The sequence below is a fragment of the Erithacus rubecula genome, assembly GCF_903797595.1.
Source record: "Erithacus rubecula genome assembly, chromosome: 3".
Classification (NCBI taxonomy): domain Eukaryota; kingdom Metazoa; phylum Chordata; class Aves; order Passeriformes; family Muscicapidae; genus Erithacus; species Erithacus rubecula.
In genome coordinates, this window is record NC_136689.1 from 66625265 (window position 1) to 66646814 (window position 21550).

Below are 21550 nucleotides of genomic sequence, written 5' to 3' on the forward strand. Positions count from 1 at the left end.
AAGCCTCAGCAGTCCCAACCCCCTTCCACGCAAAGGGATTCCAATATCTCCTGTTGCAGCATGATGCTCACTGACTTCCTTAATCCACAAAGTGCATTTATTCAAATGCAGTGCTCTGACTTGACTGTGAACATTTATTCATATCAGATGGAATTCAAGGAATATTTTGATTGATTCCACATTATTCTCATTGCTGTCAATGAGATGTTCTGAAGCATAAGTTACTTCAGAGAAGCACCTACACGAAAGTGTGGCTTCAGGTTTTAAGGACAAACAATGAGCTGCTGCAGTGAAAGATGAGTAAGAGAATGATTTACAATAAATGTCTGAATGTATGTTAAGACAGTACAGAAAACAGAACAGGTTTTCAATACTTAGAACATATCTGACAGGAATATAGAAATTGTAGACTGGCAAAATTCAGAGAAATCACGTTACTTGGAAAGTAAGGAATTAAAGAAGAGCTTATAATCATATTTCTTAATATTTTATTATCCTGAAGTGAAATCTTTTACAGAACTGGATGACCATTTCAGTTAACATCAGCAGTTGAGACTGTGACCACCACAGTTTGGTCAACACTTAACAAAACAACATTGCTCCAGGTGCTTAACGATAATAACATATATTTGAAGTCTCACACTTCCATTCAACATGATGCTACTACTTACACAGAACTTTTTAACAAGTAACAACATGTGCATTAAACTTTCTCCAAAATTACATATTATAGGAATTGTATGCTGCATTTTTAAAGCACATAAATGAACATGCAAAATAAATGAGCTGACATTAAGAAATTGTTTGAAAATATGCACTATTGCTGAAACAATTTACTCAAAATGACTGCAATTACAGAAATAATATATTATTACTGCATTATTTAATTTCAAGACATGATATCAGTTATAAAATTAAACCCATTTGTTACCCCCAAAACAATGGCATCAAAACTGTTCTTCTCTTCTGAATCCCTATTTCCCCCCATACCAAGCCAATAACTAGTGGTGAAAAGAGGAAAAGAGGACTGACTAACAAGAGGAAGACAGTGGTTGAAAGCCTGTAAGAGCAAGAAAGGACAAGAAGGGTAAGAAGGAAGAAACAAAACATGACATTTTGCGCTCTTTCTTACAAGAAGCTATTAACTATTCTACTCCTTAACACCAAAGAATATTTTACTTGGACATTTTTCCTTATCTTATAAACTTGGAGTGCTTTTCTGTTAATTGCCAATGAAAGCAGATCTTATTTCAGATGTGAAGGTTACCATCAATCAACTCTTGAACAGAAGGGAGAAACATGAGAGGCAGCAACACTTTTGATTAAAAATAAGTAAGAAGATAAAAGCCCCCAAGTAATCAGACTTTTAACCACCAACAGGAAAAAAGATGAGAACAGGAAAAAAAAGTTACCATTTTTAAATGCAAAAGAAGCAGTATACTTATTATGGTATCTGGACATTTATTAGTCAGCTCTAGGGGGCAATGCTTATTAAATACTTTTCGACAATAGAATTTATGTCTTCCAGTCACTTCAGTATCACTCTACATCTAGAAATTAAGATTGATACACTGAACAACATGAGTAATACTCAAATTAAAGCTGACATTTGCTAAAAATACATTTCAATGTATTTTTAACAAGTGAAACTGAGACTGCAGAACAATGATGAATATTTCTTCATGAACAAGTGTATGTAAACAAAATTGACTAAATTCCCTCCACAGAGTGAAATACAGTAGACAGAAAACCATTTTATCAAAGTATGTAGGAACAGAAGTCGCACTCAGCAGGACACCCGGTAACATTACTGAAAAAGCTCTATCTCAATTTATTTTCCAGTGGAATTCTTTATAGTTTCTTTAGAGTATTGAAAGGAATTAAAGCAGTCCAGAAAAAAAAAGTACAACGTTTAAGCACATTTGTCTGCACTGTGCTTTTGTCTATGTTTTCATCATGGCTGATGAAGAAGCTTGAAAACAGGTCAGCTGCAAGTGCATGCTGCTTTTGAATTTGTTTAGCAGCTCTTCTAGTAACCTGCAAAGGGAAAACAGTTACAACTTTAGGAAATTCTGAAAAGGGAACAGTTACCGCAGGTTTTTATTATTCTATCTGACTGCAGATACACTGTCTGCTTTTCTTTTGTAGCTGAATTGTAAATTTCAGTTCTCAGCCTTGTCTTTGGAAGGTATTTGTAGATTTCTCTTAAATATGACTGAAAGATCAGAGATAGTATGATTTTTCTAGGAGAAACATTAATCCACCCCAATCATGTTGTTTTGCCCCTAATAAATAAACTGTGTATGAGTTCATTAACTATAACAATAGTTAATTCACATTTACTGGGATGTCAATAAAGTACCTGGTGCAGTGGATAGTATTTATAATAATCCACAAACCACAGGTGTAGGAGCAATGGTGTTGAGGGTCTGTTGTAATAACTTAGCATCATAGTAGTGATTGTGAATGAATGCACACAAACAGCTCTCAGTCAGTGCACAAATGTGTTATTTTACACAAATACACGCAGATTACAATGAGCTGCCTGAAGCAATGACAACTGCCATTCCCATAATGGGAAACAAAACAAGTTCTCTGTACTGTCTGGGGCTCAGAACACTGAGGCAGATGTAATAGTAATGCAGTTCTTGATTCTCATTTGTCTCATGAAGCTCAGATGCTTGTGACTAAGTGAAAAAAAAAATTCTACAGGTGTTTTGGAAAATTTGAGTTAAAAGATCTCTCCTTACTCAAAACTGATTTCTAACTTTAATAAAGCACAAGATGTAAGTAAGATGAGGAGCTGTCTTGAGACTTCTTGTGGCTAGCGAAGAGCAGGTTTGACTACACAGACAGAGGACATCTGGAAGAAGGCACAGACCACGGACTGTGAGTTGTACCAACAGCCTCTTTATGTGTCTACAAAGTACTCTAAATTCTGACTGCTAAGTGCAAACTGATTTGATGCCGGAAAGTACAAAGAAACCAATCTCTAGTTCAAACCATCTATACCTACACTACTCTACTCATTACAAATCTATCCAGTTTTACTTTTTATTAAGCTGTGGTTGTAAAATAGACTACCAAACACAGGCCGGGTGTAGCAAAGCAACCTGTTTGTCAAAGATCATTATGGTGGAAAAGGAAGAACCCAAAATTCCTCCTCTTGATGTTAATAAAGAGCCATGGATCCTCCTTATTTGTTTTTAAATGGAAACATGCCAGTTTTATGAGTTCCTCATATATCAGGTTGCAAAAGCCTGAAATTTATTCTTGGCCATTTTTTAATTGCTAAAAAATTCAGTAAAACAATACAATGGAACTCAATTAAGATTAACTAGGAAGGCTTAAATAGACTGATAGTACAAGACAAATGCAAAGCTACACTGAACTGATAAGACTGCAACAGGCAAGCAGGATGTCACAAAGCCATTGGCTCTTCTGGGTAATTTAACAGACCATGAGCAAGGACTGAGCTTATTCTTAACTCTGTCCAAAAAAGTTTCTGTTCTATAATTCAGAAGGGTCAAATACAGTTAAAGTTAACCCTTTTATAGCAAAGTTTTCTTACAAGAGTAAAAAGCAACAGCTCCAAAGACCATAAGGGAAACAAGAGGGTGCATTGTACTCACTTTCTGTCAGTTCCACTTGAGAGCTGAGGCAAGGCTTCCAAAGCTTGCTTAAAGCTTGATCTGCAAGGAAAACAAAAATACTCATATTCTGCTAGTACAAGACACAGCATTTATTTAAGTCCTACAGAATGATGCTATATTTTATTCATTCTTTTTTTTCAATAAATTGACAAAATATTTACCTTAGACCTGACATCCATGTGCAAATTGAACATAAAATAATCACAGGGTCAAGCAGGTATCTTGATATTCCTAATATGATGTACATCATACATCAACAGGAAATGTTAAATCAACAGCTCACTGACGACTGGCACATCCTGGACTGTTCAAAAATTAACAGGTTGTGGCCAGCTGCCTTCTGCCTAAAACTAAGTGACCACTGGTGTATGAAGAACAGATAAAAACATTGATTTTGTCTCTCTGTGCTGTAGACAGGCCACTGCATTCTGTCTTGAAGAAGGGTGCCTATAAAGAGTATTACAATGGGTTTGCATTGAGTTAACATAGAGTCATAGAATAATTTAGGTTGGAAGGGACTTTAGGTGCAACCCTGATCTCAAAGAATGGCCAATTTCAAGGTTAGAGGAGGTTTCTTTGGGCCATTATCCAGTCAAGTGTTAAGCAACTTCAAAGAAGGGGTTCCCACCCCACTCTGGGCAACAGATGTGGAACAGAAACGAGGGAACAACACAGGACCTGCACATATAGGTAGAATCTTGTCAGCAAAAGATTAATATGGTGACTTGAGGCAACTACTGCTAGTGAAAAGTCCAGGGATAAAAAAACCTCTACAAAGCACCAGTTTTCAGGGTTCACTATGCTTTGCACTATTACAGACAATATAACTTCAATTTTATCCAATCTGAGCCAGTGCCAACTAGTTTTCTTCCAGAAGCCTTTGTCACTATCAGACACTCAGAATAGGGAAGTGAGTACTCTGAACTGGAATGCAGTGACACCAGTGGACACTATGTGTGACTGTGAAGACCTGCCATGTCTCCTACAAAACTGCTGGTTAGGTAAGATGATCAAATTGCCACCTGTAGGGACGTGTAATGCCAATCTTAAAAGAAGTGAAAATAATTTAAATAATGAATGAATCTGCCTGTATCCAATCCCCACCATAATCACCTAGAAAATTTCAATCAGTCAACTTTCCTCAAAACTGCTGACAGCTATCATAACCTGTTTTTACATGTCTTGGCTGCATCAACCACTCATGGTGCTAATGCTTTCCCTTCTCCCTTAATATTAATGTGTGTGAGTGTCCCCCACACTATTTATCTTCGGTGTTGCTTCAGTGAGAAATGATAAACTGCTGAAAGCCTTTTGAAGGTGTTGATTCTAGGAGACAGTGTGAAGCTGAATTCCCACTCCTTGATTAGGTGTGTGGAGAAGGAGCAGGATATTACATAAGCCTATAGAGAGCCCTAATTCTCCATATCTCTGCCAGTATCTGGATCTGTAGACTCATCTGTAGATGCATCTGGCAGGTTATTTGCTTTATACTTTATGAGATTGCTGTGAAAAACTGGATAAAACTCATCAAGATCTGCTCTGTGTCTGCCTTTAGCATAACTATCCTCACTAGCTGTACTGCTGCTAAGAAGTTTTACAATTTGTTTTTGGTGGCAAATATTAGTTTGTGTCTAAAAGGCCAAGGAAAAAACAACAAAAAAGTAACTGTTCTTTCAACTGATAAAATCTTGCTATGCATCTGCTTTTCATATATTTACACAGTAGATCACATATTCTATTTGAAGTAAAATTCCTTCATTCTAAATTTACATTGTGTTTTTGCATGTTTACCAAGGATTCCATTACACTGCAAAAAGTGACATTACAGCACATCTTACTTGCTTTCAGGTGTTAGGTATATGGCCACAGTATCCCTCAATGCACAGATTTCAAGTTTTGCCTAAAGACAGAAATACAAATACAGAAACAATGACACAATGTCTTTTCACCAGGTATACAAGTATCCCAAAGCTTCCCTTTCTTGAGAGGCAAATACTATTGCATGCTGCCGTTGCAGCCTTAGCTTTTAACAGTTTATTTCCTGTATTCTTTGTTGCCACCTTGATCTGCCAGGAGACTGCTCAAAGGAACAATTTCATATTTTTGATTCAAGTCAAAGTGTTTACATGGTCACTGTGTAGTAGTCAAAAAACACTGGTTTTTCTCTCAGTAACGGTAATAAATCTTCAATTCTGCTTAACCTTTTCTGTACTGTGATAGAAAGATAGAAGGATGCAACTTTTTTTTTTTTTTTTTTTTTTTTTTTTTTTTTTAATTAAATACAGTGAGCTTAACTTCTCACAGCACTGCTTAGCCAGAGAGGAAGGAAACACAAAAGTACAAAAATCTGTCAATATGCATTCTTATGCTTGATTCTTCTGGTTAATTTATTTTTTTCCATCAGATGAGGAAGTAGAATGATTGTACTTTGTTTCTTTTGTGTCCCCTGGTGGGCACAAGAGCATGGGGATTTTACTCCTGCACTGTACTGTCTGCCCAGGTATTAATTTTTATTTAGGCAAACTGTGGAGGAGACTGAATTCACAGATTAAACAACTTCATAGATCATCCTTCAGTCTTTGAAAAGCAATCATTGTCATCACAACTTTTATATGAAATAGAAACATTCTGCAAGAGATCATTAAGTAATTTAATTTAAAAATACAAAGTGAGCTTAATAAAAATCTTTATTTTGTTCTTTTAAGCATAAAGAAGAAATTTAATCCAGTCAGACATCACAGCAACATTTACACATAACTAATGATGTTAATCTTCCAAAACAAAACTTTTGACAATGCAACACAGACAACTAATTCCATTTCTAATGAAAGCCTTTGGCTTTTAGCTATTTCCCTCATTCCTTCTCTAGGTAGGGAGACAGCTACAATTTATGCTTTTTTAGAGCCAGAACTTTCTGGCACAAAATATAACATAGCCACCCCAAATTTTATACTCATAAGAAATGCTTTTTTCAACACAGAATATTTTACCATTTTGCATAGCACTCCATGCTCAAGAGCTGTGACCTTTTTGAAGTCCTATGCCTAAGATTCTGGAGTCTTTTCTACATTTTAGAAGGTATCAGTACCCCATTCTTGAGCACCACAGCCTAAATAAATCCCGTGGAAGGGTGAGCTCTGCAAAACTGTGGGTCATGGGACATGGGAATACAGAGTGAGGCCTTGAATGAGAATTTTTTGTTCAGCCTAACATGGCTTGAATTACTCTCACTGCTGCTGTCTGTCAGACAGGATGTTCAAGGGAACAGAAAATGACCATGAGTGACAAAACTGCAATAAGGAGGAAAAGCCTTTCTGTTATGGGTTTAGGCAGCAAGTCCCTACAGTGGGTTGTTTCATCAGAAAAAAAGGGATTTAGGTGTAGCCTTGTTATTTATGGGTTTGGTTTAAACACGGAGTCAATGTTACTTGGCTGTGATATTCCTATACTAATTCTCTGTCCAATGCCATTGGAAAACAAGGCTTACAACTGGATAATTACTTTCCCATCATAATGCAAGAATGCTGTCATGTACAATGAAAACAGGGAGTTTGCTCATCTTCAGCCATACTAACCTGACTCAAAGCAATTTTTTAAAAAAAGGTCTTTTTCTTAGAGTCCTTTAATGCTTACCCAATAGCAAGAACAACTACCACTCCAGCTGTAAATAAAGACAGCAAGGCTATTCTTCCCATGTAACAACAACAAGGTATTGTAGAGAGAGTGTAACAAACAAAAGACTAGTCTTGTGAAGTCCTATAAGATCCTACTGCAGTCTGTTTTAGGGATTTTTAAGTATCAAAATATCACTAGAATCACTTTTAAAGTGATTTTTTAATGTCAAGCCAAAGAGAGTATGTGACATCATTTCAAAGAGATACCATTAGGATACTTTTTATCTCACAGGATACAGGTAGCCTTTTAATGCCATCTAACATAAAAATAATCCTAAAATATAATCAAACCCAAGAACTAGTATCCCAAAGGGTATTCATCCATAAATCTGACATAGGTTGTAAACTAATCCTTTTTATGTCCCTGCTTTCACTGCTACAATAAATCAAACAAACACCCAGATTGTATCTCTGCCTGTTACAGTCAGTTTTCTAGATTCAGATGTGTGACAGTATGAACTATTTGGGTACCTGTAAAGCTCCATTTTTGCTGAAGGATGAAACACACTGCATCAGCCGACTCAGTTCTTCCGAGACTGCTTCTACAACCCTTGACATTACCCGAGGAACTAAGTCTTTGGAAATGGTGAACACCTAAGTTTCATGAAAGAAGAACCATGAGCACAACACCTGTATTAACAGAAATATTTTCAATACTAACATTTCAATAAAAAACATAAACCACTTTGACAGAAAGGTCTCCTTCATTTTTTATCAATATACAAACAATTCAAAAGAAACTAGAATATGAAGGATGTCTTTTAATGCATGCCTGCATTTCGACCAATCCCCTCAGTTACTAGCAAATTTGCCTGTCTGATTTGTGATAACCCTCTTGCTATACCTAAAGGAAGCTAAACTCCAAAATATGTGCTTTTGGCTGATGGATGCAGGTAGTCAGATAGATTGCTGTCTTGTAGATAGCACCTTTAATTCAGAGTTGTGTGTCTGACTGACACAGTTACACATTTAGCCACTTTTTACCCAATATTTTGCTATTTCTTCTAGACTCCATTGTATTTGACCACTGCTGAATGCCTACTGCTGTTATACTCTGTGGCAGAGAGAAACATGTGACAGCCTGAGCAAGTATGAGGGTGCCAATGGATTTTCATTTAGATTAGCTCCCTGGCAAAAAATATTAAACCTTACTGCCTTTCCCATGCATCAAGACCACCTTTTTAATGGCTTATTTGTATAACTTTTAAAAGTGGCATATTTAGAATAGTAACTGCAACACAAAATTATTAAATCTATGCTTGAAGCAAAGTATGAAGAGACTAATTTTTCTTAAAGGGGGCTTTACAGAAGTGAGAAATTGTTGTGGATTTTAAAAAAAAGAAAGTATGATTTTTTTTATACAGAATTCGGGAAAATGCAGGCCAAGAGGTTGGAATATAGGAGGAAGTGAGATTACAGGTTAGACACACCAAACTTGGGTCAAGGCTTAAAGGTGATGATAAAGCTGCCTTAAACTGCAGAGGACTGGGAGAGAAGATGACACAAGAAGCTGGAGTGGTGTATGTAAGCTGAAGTACGTGACTGGAGTGGTACAAGAGGGAAAATGAAATGTATAAAGTTTTGAAACACTTCCCCAGTTTCTGCTTTGAAATAGTCTAAAGAATTAAGTAGTGGATTGTTTTGCTGGAATACCTTAGCTTTTATGCAAAGTTTAGATCCCATGTCTGACAAAGAAATTAAGTAATTGACAGAACATATTAATATATATGTCTAAAAATAAACAAGGGAAAAAAAACCCCCAAAAACAAAGAAAGAAAAATTCCTGCAGAGTTTTCAGTGATTTTAATAACGAATTATGTAGCAGGCATCCCATAAAGCTGACCATTCCAAAAGGCAAGTCTGCACACAGGCCAAGAGCACTGACCCCATAAATGTCAGCTACCAGCTGTTAGCAGTGCTGGAAAGGGGTCATCTTACTCAGCACAAAATATTGCTGACCAATGCAACACAAACATACCAGGAACATGCCCAAAGATGATCTACTGAGAAGAGAATATTTCTGCCTGCAATGAGCCCTCTTGAAGTTACTTTACAGAATCCAGGAAAAATAATTCTCAGCAGGGGTGAATCATCACAAATTTGCAACACGAAGACCTTATTTTGATTTCAGCTAAATTCGAATTCAAAGGTAGAGTAACAATTTTCTTTCCATTTGAGTCTATCCTTGCTGTTCATCTGATGGTTATTTTTTGCTGTTTCAAACTACAGAAACTTGCTGCCTTGCTAACTAAACTTAAACCTGACCTATCTTAACAGAATTTCACCAGTAGAAATGGCAGTTTCGTCTTGACACACGTTCTCATATTTCTATAATATTTCACATCTAGAAATTTATGAGGCTATGCTATTTAGGCCAGAATCAGTATCAGTCTCAATGAAGAGGGCACAGCAATGAACCTTTCTGCCTCAGCATTTTAACAAGGATGCATGCTTACAAGTCTGGCTCAATAAGTCACATTTGAATTTTTTAAAGCATCAATGAATCAATTTCCACTACACTGAAAAACAATATTAATAATGGGTATCATGTTGGCATATGTTTTTAGTATTTCTTGTTCTCTCATTTGGAAGCATTTGGTAAAAATCACAATGCTTCCATGAAAGTGCTTCTAATGTAATCTAAAACTGAAATAGTATCAAAAATATAGCAAGTGAATTTGAAGGTCCTGGAAATATTTTAATTTCTATTAATTCCTGTAATTTAAGAAGGAATAAGTAAAAGCCTCAAGTGAATCTCATTATATTTTAATTACAGGGAAAAGGTAGAGCAACCATACTTATTGTATTTTGGCAGGTAAGAGTAATATTACTACCAATGCTTCTACCAGGAGCAATGGTAATCTTTAAAAAAAACAGTTAAAACAGAAAAAAAATCTTGAAAACAGTTAACACTCTTGATGATTAGAAGGAGTGATTATGTAAAACACAGGCTCTAATTTAAAGAAACATAGAAAATTCCTGCACATAATCCCAAAAGGCTAAATAACTGCAGCTCCTCCAAGCTTATTATGTTATAAGCAATGTTTTAACATGCACTCCCTAGCCTAGGTAGCCATTACCTACTTAGATATTTCATGCAGTATTTGTGCTATACAAAGATTATAAAACTTTTTGGGTTTAGCTTTCCTATTTCCATCGTATGTAGAAGACTGACATATATTGGCTTTTCACTCTGAGTGGCACGTGTTGAACATTTCTTTCAAGGTTAAACAGAACTTAATTTACAGATATTTTGGAAAATAAAGATAATCAGAGAAAGAGAGCATCATAACTAGCCATATATCTATGTATTATCTGCATGGAAAGGGAGAAATTAACTTTAGAATTTGGCTTTCCTCTTTATCAGATAACAGAGATAAAAAGGTGTAATGGAGTGTTAGAGAGGATAAACAGGAACTACTCATCTCCTTCTGCCCATTAAAAAAAAAATAGAAGTTATCTGTTGTATCTGTTGGCTAAGCCTAATTTAAAACACATCTATAATGAAGACACTTCAATAAAAGGGTGAAAACCCTGGTGAAAGCCAGGATTTACCAGGAAAAGTATACTGAAATCATATAAATATAAGCATGAAGTGATCTGAAGTTTCTCCTCACCTCTGCATGCACAGCAATGATATTCACTAATGCTTCTTTCAAGTAGTTTCTGACACCTGAAACAGAAGAAGCCAAATAATTACTTTCATTCTGTTGTCACAACATCATAATATTTTACTGTTCAATACTGTACTTCTTATTTTCATTTTTTACTACTACTTTTGTAATCAGAGGCAGAAAGAGAAAGTTCCATAGCCACACCACCAGACTATTTCCTTTTTCAAATCAAATGGAGAAAGGCACATTTCCTTATAGCAGAAGTTTAAAAAAGCCAGTAGGTTCCTGTTTTAGTATTCTTCTGTAGCAAAATAATTTCACCAACTTTGCAATTTAATAAAAAACTAGCATTATTAAAAAATAAATTCTGGATCTTTTGTTAGAATACACACACCATGGCACAGAACATGCACCATGGTTTGATAAGTTCTAAAGAACAAAGTCAAGAGGTTTTGTTTGTATAACAGTCTTCAAGATCTTACTACTTTATCAGCTTCTCTATCTGTGAATTATTGTAGATAGGAATAGCAAGGTCTCTTGTTTATCTGAAAGAGGTTCAGAATATATTACTCATGGCAGTTTATAGGAGAAGTCATGCCTTAGTAGAAATTTCCTTTTGGGGAAGGTGGAGAAGTCAAATAAGCATTTTCTTTGCCAAGCTTATGAAACGCTTGTGAATTTACACTAAGAAGTGAATTCTAAACAGAAGAACATCCAGCAGCATGTGCTTTAGTTAGGACAGGCTCTTAGTACTCTCTGCTGCTGTAATTCTGTAACTTTCCCAGCCTGTACTCCAGTCTAAGATTTAAAATAGGCAAAAACCTAAAATTGCCTCACTTGTTTTTATGGCTACTTGACTTTGTAGGCAAGGGAAAATTAGAAAGCATTCTGGAAATACAAACAAAGTAATGAGAGAGTGTTAGTGATCCACATGACCTCAGCTTCTGATTTTGATTAATCTACCACGAATCAGAGAAAGTGCAATGACCTCATCCCTCCCTTAAATATATTCAATCCACAGTAAAATATGAGAATCATGGACAAAGACTGGTGAGACCACATAGCTCAGAGATCACTGTGTGATTAAGGCTAATGCTATAAAAATTACAAAGTGAACCTTTAATCAGTTCATCTTTCTTGCTCCACCTTTCCTCAGAAAACACCGAGGCAGAAACTTAGTCCTGCTACAAAAAACAGCTTTAAAAGGGGTTACCCAAGATCATCAAAATGAGTTATTCTGTGAGAAGAGTATCTCACTACTGCTACCTCAGTCATGCTCATACTTTAACCATTGATCCTGCAACTTGCCTATATAAAAATTATAAAAAGATATAAAAAGGTGACACTTTTTCTTTTTTAGACAATTACGGATAAATATTTTATAAAAATAGGACACAAGGATGACAGGACTGTCTTGCATGAGGAACAAACATCTAGGATGTGCAATGGGATGCAGCCTGGATGTTAGAAAAACACAAGCCTTTCTCCACACATCCCAAAATGTCTCTAGTGCCTTTTCTCTTTATACATCTCCTTGAAAATCTCGACAGTTTTTTTCTGTTTAAATTAACCCAAAGACAAGTCAAACAGTATTGTATACTAGGCAGCAAACTTAAAATTTCTTTAATCTTAGCAAGGAAGTGAGTGAAGACTAAAGCAATACCAGAAATTTTATGAAACTGACTTTTTATCTCTTGCCCTGTAACCTTGCAAAACAAAGCAAGAATGTTACACACCAATACTTGAACCACACCAAAAGATCACAGGTATATGTGGAAATGCAACACCCCCTTCCTTTTTCCTCTTCTACTGTTTTCCTTCTTTTACTTCACTCTGTGCCTGCTTAAATCCTCTACACACCTCACACCACAGAGGTCAAAATTTCTATCACACTCCAGAAGCAAATACAACTTGACCAGACTCTGAACAATGGTATGCAAATCACATCAAGAGGCACAGGGCAAATTTGGGAGCTTGTTTGCAGTTAACCTCAGAATGCAAAGTGTTGCTTTTGGTCTATGTGGTATTAATCTTTTGGCTGCCTACCAGCCTCATCTTGTGACAGTAGGATCTCTCATGCAGGAACTGTGATTTTACTTTCACACCAATGCTTCACAAGATTAAGACCTTGGCAGTCTCCCTCCTTTATGGATACCTGAGCACTGGCATGGCTTATTCCTTAGTCAATCAAAATTTCAGCTATGACCTAAGCAGCATTTCTTTGGCCCAAATGAATGCTCCTTAACAAAGTATCTCACTCAAACCCTGCTACTGCTGGGGAGCAGTAAGGAAAGTACAGAGAGGGCATGTGTGCCTCCTGCAGAGGTGGCCAGCAGGCTGAGCTGGGAAGAAGTATTATCAAGGAGGTGAGTGAAAAGCTGGAGTGGATAGAGACTGAAGTGGGTTGTGTAAGAGGGTGATGTGGTTCCAAGGAAGAATCCTCATTTCCCACCTATCCCACCTAAACCCCTGAGGTAGTGTGCCTCTTCTCATGCATTCATGCAACTTGGCTCAGTGTAGGAGCTGCTAATTCTGTCTGCTGCTGTATGCACCCAAATTAAATAACCCAATTAAAGCTTTTGACTGTGCTAGTAAAAGTTGCCTATCACTATATGTGCAGAAACTTTCTATAACATATTTCATGAAGAGTTAGTCACCAAGTTGCCATCACTGCTGTAACTACCTAAGTACTGTTAATTTCTAAATGCATGAATTACTAAAATCAGCAACTTTAGCACCAGGTGTTGAACAGCATTGTCTGATGGTTCTCAGCTAAGGTAAATAGTTAGTTATGCCAGAGCTCAGAATGAATTCAGTAAATGGAATGGAGATGGAAGCTATAGTAAAAATGAAGTGAGAGTAGCTCAGTATCACATACTGTTAGCCTATCCCAGCTGCATGATAAAATGTTAACTTAAACCTCAGTGAAAGGGAATAAGCAGACATATTTTATCTTCCACCCTTGTACCACGCACAAGGACAAATGGGTAAGGTGAGAACTTAAAGGAGATTAGTGCTATTGGGATTGCAAGAAATAATTAGGTGTTCCTGACCTTTCATAGCAGGCTCACTCCTGCAATGACTGCAGGATCAGGGAGCTCAGTACCAGCACAAACATTTCCTCAGTTTCTTCGACAGGTTTTACAATTTAAGAGCAAATAATTCAGCACAAACTGTGCAAAGCTATGCAGTTTAGAGACAGTCTATGTATATGAAACTGCAGTGACCTTAATTGCAGCATTTAATAACTTGAAAGATCTTGTCTTGGTAAGCTATACAAGTCAAAGACAGAAAGAACATGCAATTGCATTCTAAAAATGCCAGTTAGTGGAACCAGACAGGGAAAGAAGGGAGAACTATGCAAGGCAAAGAACAACATAGGCAGCACAAGAAAGAAAGAAAGGAAGGTATAAATGAATTGACCATCATTGAAGTTAGGTTGGAAATTAAAGGTCACTGTAAAAGTTTGCTCTAGCTAAGCTATGAAATATGTGATTTTATGACAATCATTGCTGTTGGGGGGGATCAGTTTCCTACCACAAATAGAACATAAGTAAAAAGAATATTACCCCCCAGCTCCCCCCTTTTGTCTTATTTGTGAAGGATTTAATTTTTGGGTGTAGAGACAAGGCCAAACATATTAGAATGTCAGGACCTGCAGGCATAGTTAATAACTGTACTATATTTTGAAAAGTTACAATTAAAAAAGATCCAATTTCTGATTTATATCACTGTACTGTTTGTGGCAGGCTTTGCTGAAGCAAAGTATTACTTTTCTGGAGTATGATTCACTGGAAATACAAGCAGTGGCATCCAACTGTGAATTTGTTGTGAAATTCATTTCAAAATGAAAAAATTCTGTCTAGAATAGAATTTTTGTGCAGCTTTCTCTACAACTGTTCAGCAGCCCACGCAATTACAGTTTTTGGGACACCATGCTGCCAGTCCTATTATACAGCACTGAAAGCTAATGCACCATGTAACTGTAGGTTGCAACTATTAGGCTAATCAAGTGAAACATAACATTCTTAAGTCTAAAATACCTCTTATTTAGCATATTGAAGCTCAAATACAATGCCTTTCCACTGCTTCTGACAGAAACGTGTTAAAGAAAGTCTCAACAAGCCCTTGCAATTTCTCTAAGGAAAATGTTATTATTCTGTTACAACATAAATGCATTCCACTCCCACTCCATTCTTAATACCAAAGACTGACTTGCTGGAATTCTAGCTGCCACTAACAAAGCCCAGCATTGCTCTAAAGAAAAATGGATGGGAAGACTCAAGACATAAAAATGAAGGACATTTTCAGCCATCAACTATGACAATGGCTGACAGAAATTTTAAAATAGCATCTTCCAATTTTGGACTTTTCACTGTACTTTCTACCAGAGAAACATATGACAAAATTATCCATTAATCTCCAATTTACACCACCCATAAATTTTAAAATTTTTTAAAATTTTTTTTTTTTTTACAACTTGAATGTGTCAGAGTATGTTTCAAAGCAATTTCAGCAACACTGTAAAGCTGTAGCAAGGATGACTGTGTGAATGATGGGAAAAGCAGAAGGGAAAAAGGTTTGTGGTTCTGAGGATTAACAGAAACCAAACTTCTAGCTTGCCAATACAGGAGTCATTCAGGAGATCTTCAGATGGTGTAGGTGCTACCAGTTGTCCCACTTGTAGTTCTCAGAGACATGTTTCCCCCAAGTACTTATATGACATCGTTAGACTATGAAACCCCTGAAGTGACTGAATAAGCATGCAAGAGCTGGGACTCCAATACCACATTGTGTAATTCTAAAACACAGAGAGGATACAAAAACTTGCATGCAAGAAAAGAGCAAAGGTTGCACACAGAGTAAAACTGACCTCCACAGGCTGCTTTTTATGTGCCAGAAGCTAATTTGGATCTTCAAATGTTACCAGTCCTTCTACAGTAAACTGATAGCACAAAGGATTATATGAGCTTCAAACACTTTCTAAGCCTTCTGCAGAACTCAAGAGCTCAAAGAATGAACCGAAATTCAGTGAGGACAACTGAAACATACAGGAAATTTTAACCCAGGCAGACCAAGTTTGACACACTTTTAACTCTTGTGAGATTGGAACCTCATTTGAGATGGACAGCTGTGAATCCAACCTTGTTGCTGCCTCTCACCAAACCAGCCTTTTCACTTGCCTCTTGTGCAAAAAGGAGGAGAGGATAAATGCACGTAACTGTTTAGAAAAAGCAGGTGATGTCAGCAGGTACCTCTGCTTATCAGCAGTAAAGAGGTTGAAAGACAGAGGATGAAAGGCTTTGAAGGGTCAAAAGAAAAGAAAAAAGGCAGACTTTGGTAAAGAGAAATCATGCAGCAATTTTGAAAGCTGCTGTTCGTCTCTGGAGGAGCTAGAAAAGCCATCCACAGAAAATTTTACAATTTGATAGCTGCCACTTTTTTTTTTTTTTTTTTTTTTTTTTAAATAAAGCAAAGACTGAACAGTTCTTAAGATGTTGACTGAGCTACCAGACTTGTTTCACTTATTGACTTATTAGAAACCTAAGCTCTGAGGCACTGAAACAGACATAAATGTTGGGTAGGCACAGAACCACCAATTTAGGGAACAACAGAGAGCATTCTAAGGCCATTCTGTAGGAGGTCAACATTAACTGGGCAAACAACTGCTGCTGGTGGTAGCAATGTTTCTTAGTGCTTCTGAAAAGAGAGCACTAAATTTGTTGGCCTTGAGGCTTGAGCATGACTTGGTAGAGATAGGAAAATTGATGCCTGGGAGTCTGAAATTTTGCATTTTAAGACACATCCAATTGTATGCACTGTTTTTTACAATTTATTGTTCTGTTTGGTGGGTTATGCCAGTAACAGTCAATCAGTGTGAAACCTCTTTTTTTTCCTGATTACTTTTAAATGAAAACTTCCCTGAAAATACAGTAATGTACAGAATCTGGTGATCTAAAAAGGTTTATATTTTTCATACCTAGCTGCAGAACACCAATAATTGTCTGCTCCTGGACATTTCATTTGCTACTCTGATAGTAAATTTAGAGGAGAGAAAATGAAAAAAATATTTAATCTGTTCTGTTATAATGAAGGAACTGGCTTTTAAATTTTTTTTACATATATTTTTTTCAGATACATTACGTCCTATTTCCAGATTTAAGCAAAATGGTATTGGAAAGGCTAATTTCTAAGCTTCAGATACATCATGCCAAACTTTACAGCAAGTCACACACAAAATGTTCTGAACTGCATGTCAGTTAAGCTCTTCTGTAAGTTTTTAATCTGTATGTGAAACTGTTAGGAAAAAAAAAAGCTCCATACATCTACTGCAAGTCGTTAATCAGTGCTGTGTAGTGCACATTAAAAAAGAAACTAATGAATGGTATCCACAAAACCATGTGGATGTAACTTCTTTAAACAGTCTGATTTTAACTGTTACGTTTCCTCTAGGCTCTGGCTGCATTGCAGCTGCAACAGTAGTATTTAATACCTGCTTTAACTAAAATTATTCTGGCAAAATTTCTAATGTGGTCACACTCTTCCCCAATGCAACTTCTGTTACAGAAGCAGTGGTAGGGGCTAGTAAGATTCCTTTTAGGATGGCAGACAATTATTTGTATTTCTGTAGCTCTTGAAAAGGCTGACTGTGCTCTGCAACACACCAAGTGAGTCCCACTCTGCCCCATGCAGTTCATGTGGGAATTTCAAGCTTAGATGGATGCCTCCTGACAAACCAAGCTGCCCCACACACCCCACAGAATTTCACTTTTCAATCTAACCTAAACAATAACTTCCAGCTAAAATCAAGTAATCTCTTTTCAAACCCCAAACATTTAAACAGGTAAGGCAGAGCAGGTGGGAGGGGGAAGAGGCTCTACAGAGTAAAACACTGTCTGAGGTCACAGCAGGTCAGCAGAGCAGTCAGCACTGCCTCCATGCTGGAACAATTCTAAATAAAGGTTCTCTGCGCAGATGTGTCTTGGTAGAAAAACTTGAATTTATGAGATCACAGATAATTCCAGGCTTCCCATAGTTGTGGATCACTGCCTGACACTTCCTGCATGCAAAGGTCTATCAATTACCTTATCCCAAGAAATGAACAGGAAGCAGAACAGACTAAAAGAGAAAATACAAATGAACACCAAAATATTTTTATTTTTTAGGGTGCAAGATTCCAAATAAACATGACTTATGATGTACCTTATATGTAAAAAATTTCAGAGACTTAGGATACTGGACTGTGAAGTACATATAGCAAAAACCAGTTTCAATTATGTTGGTATTGGGAAGGTATTTATGAAGGAATATTCCTTATATGAATGAATAAACTTATTACTTGAATTTTTCAGAGCACTTAACTTGGATTTGAAAAATACAAACAAACTAATTTGGATTAGAATCAAGTGCCCAGGATGACATGAAAAAGGTTAACATCTATCTATGAGGACCAGCAGCACAGCATGCCTGAGGCTGCATTAAATGCATTTGAAAAAAAGGTGATAGCCCTCAAAACTATTCAGAAATCTGGTATTTATAACTAGGGAAAGTTTAATGTGACTGGCAGTCTGTTTAACTTTGTATATTCCCAGAACAACAAACTGTATTTGCCTCATTGGAAAATGCCCTGAATTATAAATTGTTTCTCGAAAATTATTTTAAAAGTTAGCAACTATTTGCAATTACTACAGTAAATGTGATACCTCATTTAGAAAACTAGTCTTTTACTTTCCAAGCAGCCTACACCTATCAAGACAGTTCCCTAACCTATAGGAATAGACAGAAACCTGACTTGTTTGCATGCATGAGCCTTTCATGAACTACAGCACTGGTACATGAGTATGTCATGCTATTTTACTGAAGTGCCCCCACCCACACAGTGATATCATCTAACCTGACACCCCACAGATACTAAAAAAATATATATATTAAAAAAAGTAGAGATGTGACTTGGAATTTCCCCATGGACATAACAAAGCAGCTCACCTTTATTCTTTACAGCAGCACAAAGGTTTCTCCCTCCAAGGACAGTTGATAGGAAATCAGATTCAGCTAACGGTATTACCACTGGTCTGTTTTCTAAATTAAGGCAGCTAGACAAGCCTGCTTGTTTCTTCCTAATTACTAAAAATAGTTTTGCTATCATGCTTTGTTGTTTACCCTGGATAAAAACATTTTCAGAAAACTGCTTGCAGGATGCTAAGAGCAGAACACATATCTGGCAGTAGCTCTCAAAATACAGGAGATCCACCAGGTCACAAACTTTACCACCATCCAAGTGGCTTTATTTGTGTTTTATATTCCCTCCTTGTTTTGACTCACTAATGTTTTTCAAGTTGATTTTAAAAAATTTAATAATTAGTAGCTGTCAAAACCAAAATATGCAGCAGTAGAAATAATGGCTTTCATGTACTTATTGCTTCTGTTTGCTCAAAGAAATACAGATATCACCTCTTAGAGAATTAAATGGACATTGCCATGTTCAGTAAATACTTTACTTCACAGCAAGATTTATGCAGTCTGATTAGTAACACTATTTTTACAACCTTCAAACATGATCATAAATATTTTTAAAAAAATGTGCATGGTATCTTAACAAATAAATACAGGTAATACCATAAATACCATAAAAATGAATACATATATAAGAAATACAGATATAAGGAAAAGCTAAGTTACAGGAAAGTAATTATTTAAAACCAGTCTAAAATGAAAGACATAATTACAGCATTCACAGAGTTTTATGGATCCACATGATACACCTGAGCCAAGCTAAATGTCACACAACTGCTCCATTGTCATTAAAGCAGAAAACCCCACTTAAAAACAGGGACTCCAGAATCTCATTTTGATTTAAACAAGAATGTGAAATTTCTCACTAGGCCACTTCCTGCTATTGCTGGAAACATTCCCTCCTTTAAACAGAGATGGATTTCAAGGTACTGTACTTAATGTTGTTTTGAAAGTACATTAAGAAGAAAATGTGAACGTGTAGGCAAACTGGAAACTCTCTGGAGAGATTACCCACTTATTTAACCACATTTCCTGTTTTTTAACCCATTTGTCCTAAGTCAGTCCTTAGACTACTGACAAAAATAGATACAAGTGTGCTATAAATAGTTCATTAGCAGCTTTTTCTCGGTAAAACTGAAAATGTTTTGATAAATCTATTGTTCTTACTAGCTCCATACTAATTAAACTGTGAATCAGATTAATGTTTTCTTGAAATTCTTGTCTGCATATCTCATGGTAATTATAAATATAGAGTGCCTTAGGAATCTGAGAAAAAGTCCCAAGAACTAATAGTGACCTAAAAAATAGCTATCAATAATTGAAATTTAATGAAGAAATTACTGGTAACCTATGAGGCAAAGTACTCAAATAACAAGTTCTGAAGCAAGGGAAGAGGCTGATCAAGCAAAGTCAGAACCTTTCTAAATATCTTGAGATCTGAAGGCCAGAATGTTACATCTTTGAATTAGTCACCTTGCACTTATTTTCAGTAGTGTATTGATCTAACACAGTGAATGGCATTTGAAGGACCTGCATAAGTAGCTACAAAACTAATTTCTAAAAATATTAAATGTGAAGGCTTTTCAGGCTTATGCTACCTGTAGTTTTTGAACTATTTCAATTCAATCAATAGAAATTATGTCATGACATTCAAAGAACCTCAAAGTTTCTTTGTTTCAGCTGCCTTGCAGTAGTAGGAGCTCTAAAGACTGCTAATACTGCAATTAATACCTTTGCCTATGCATTAACTTCAGTCTACAATAGGAAAACACCAAGAGAATAATATTGGTTCGGTGCCTTCTTGCATAGCCCAAACTGAGGCATCTTTAAAACTGAAGCTGCTGAGGCTGTTCTGAACTTTCTGCTACCTCATTTAAACCACAGAATGATCTGGGGGACAGTTGAAGAGGTCGACCCAATACTGCTGCAAATATTAAGCTCCACTGCTTCTGGGATGGGATAGAAAACAATTTCCTTTATTATTAAGAAGGAGCAAAATCTGTAATCATGAAAGACTACAACAAAAAATGTGAAACCCAACAGTGCTTCACTTGGGAAGGAGAAATGTTTGCTAGGATCAAATATTTAAAGGACGAGCAGGTAGCTGAAGGCCAATTTGATATGTAGGCATGTTCTTGCAAGGATTTTGTTAAGAGATGGATTTATTTTTACTTCTTCTTCCAAACTCAGTAACAAAGCATAAAGGGAATTTTACCAATCCGGACATGAAAGTCTTGAGCAAAAGATTCTGCATAGAATTGAACCTGAAGACTCTCAAATTACTCAAATTATTGCAGAATCAGCCAAATTTCAACCCACAAATCAGGTAACAAAGAATGTAAATGGTAAAAGAATAACAAACAAAAAAGCTCCAAACCCCTTAAACAAAAAAGTTCAACACACTAATGTTAAAAAACCCCTATTTCAGAGGTTATAGCCAGTCATACCTGCCCACCAAAGCATACATAGCTTTCAGCTCACTCACATCACCACTGGTAAAGAATTGCATGGATGATCCTTAGATGAACCCAGTACTCGAGATACACGACCCAAAGAAATTTGTCCTTTTGTTGTTGTCATTTAAGCAAGAACAACA

The 21550-nt window shown here is 36.4% G+C and overlaps 1 protein-coding gene across 2 annotated transcripts in view; it reads right to left on the bottom strand.

The window, feature by feature from the left end:
- Positions 1–471: 471 nt before the first annotated feature.
- EXOC2 (exocyst complex component 2) overlaps positions 472–21550 on the bottom strand; it is a 125250-nt gene continuing 104171 nt past the window's right edge. For both annotated transcript variants that reach the window (XM_079300979.1, XM_079300980.1), the window contains exons 24-28: positions 10945–11000; positions 7799–7921; positions 5492–5553; positions 3633–3692; positions 472–2037 (exon numbers count right to left, since the gene is read on the bottom strand). In XM_079300979.1, coding sequence (XP_079157105.1) covers positions 1944–2037; positions 3633–3692; positions 5492–5553; positions 7799–7921; positions 10945–11000 — 395 coding nt within the window. In that variant the 3' untranslated portion in view covers positions 472–1943. The remainder of the gene's footprint in view (positions 2038–3632; positions 3693–5491; positions 5554–7798; positions 7922–10944; positions 11001–21550) is intronic.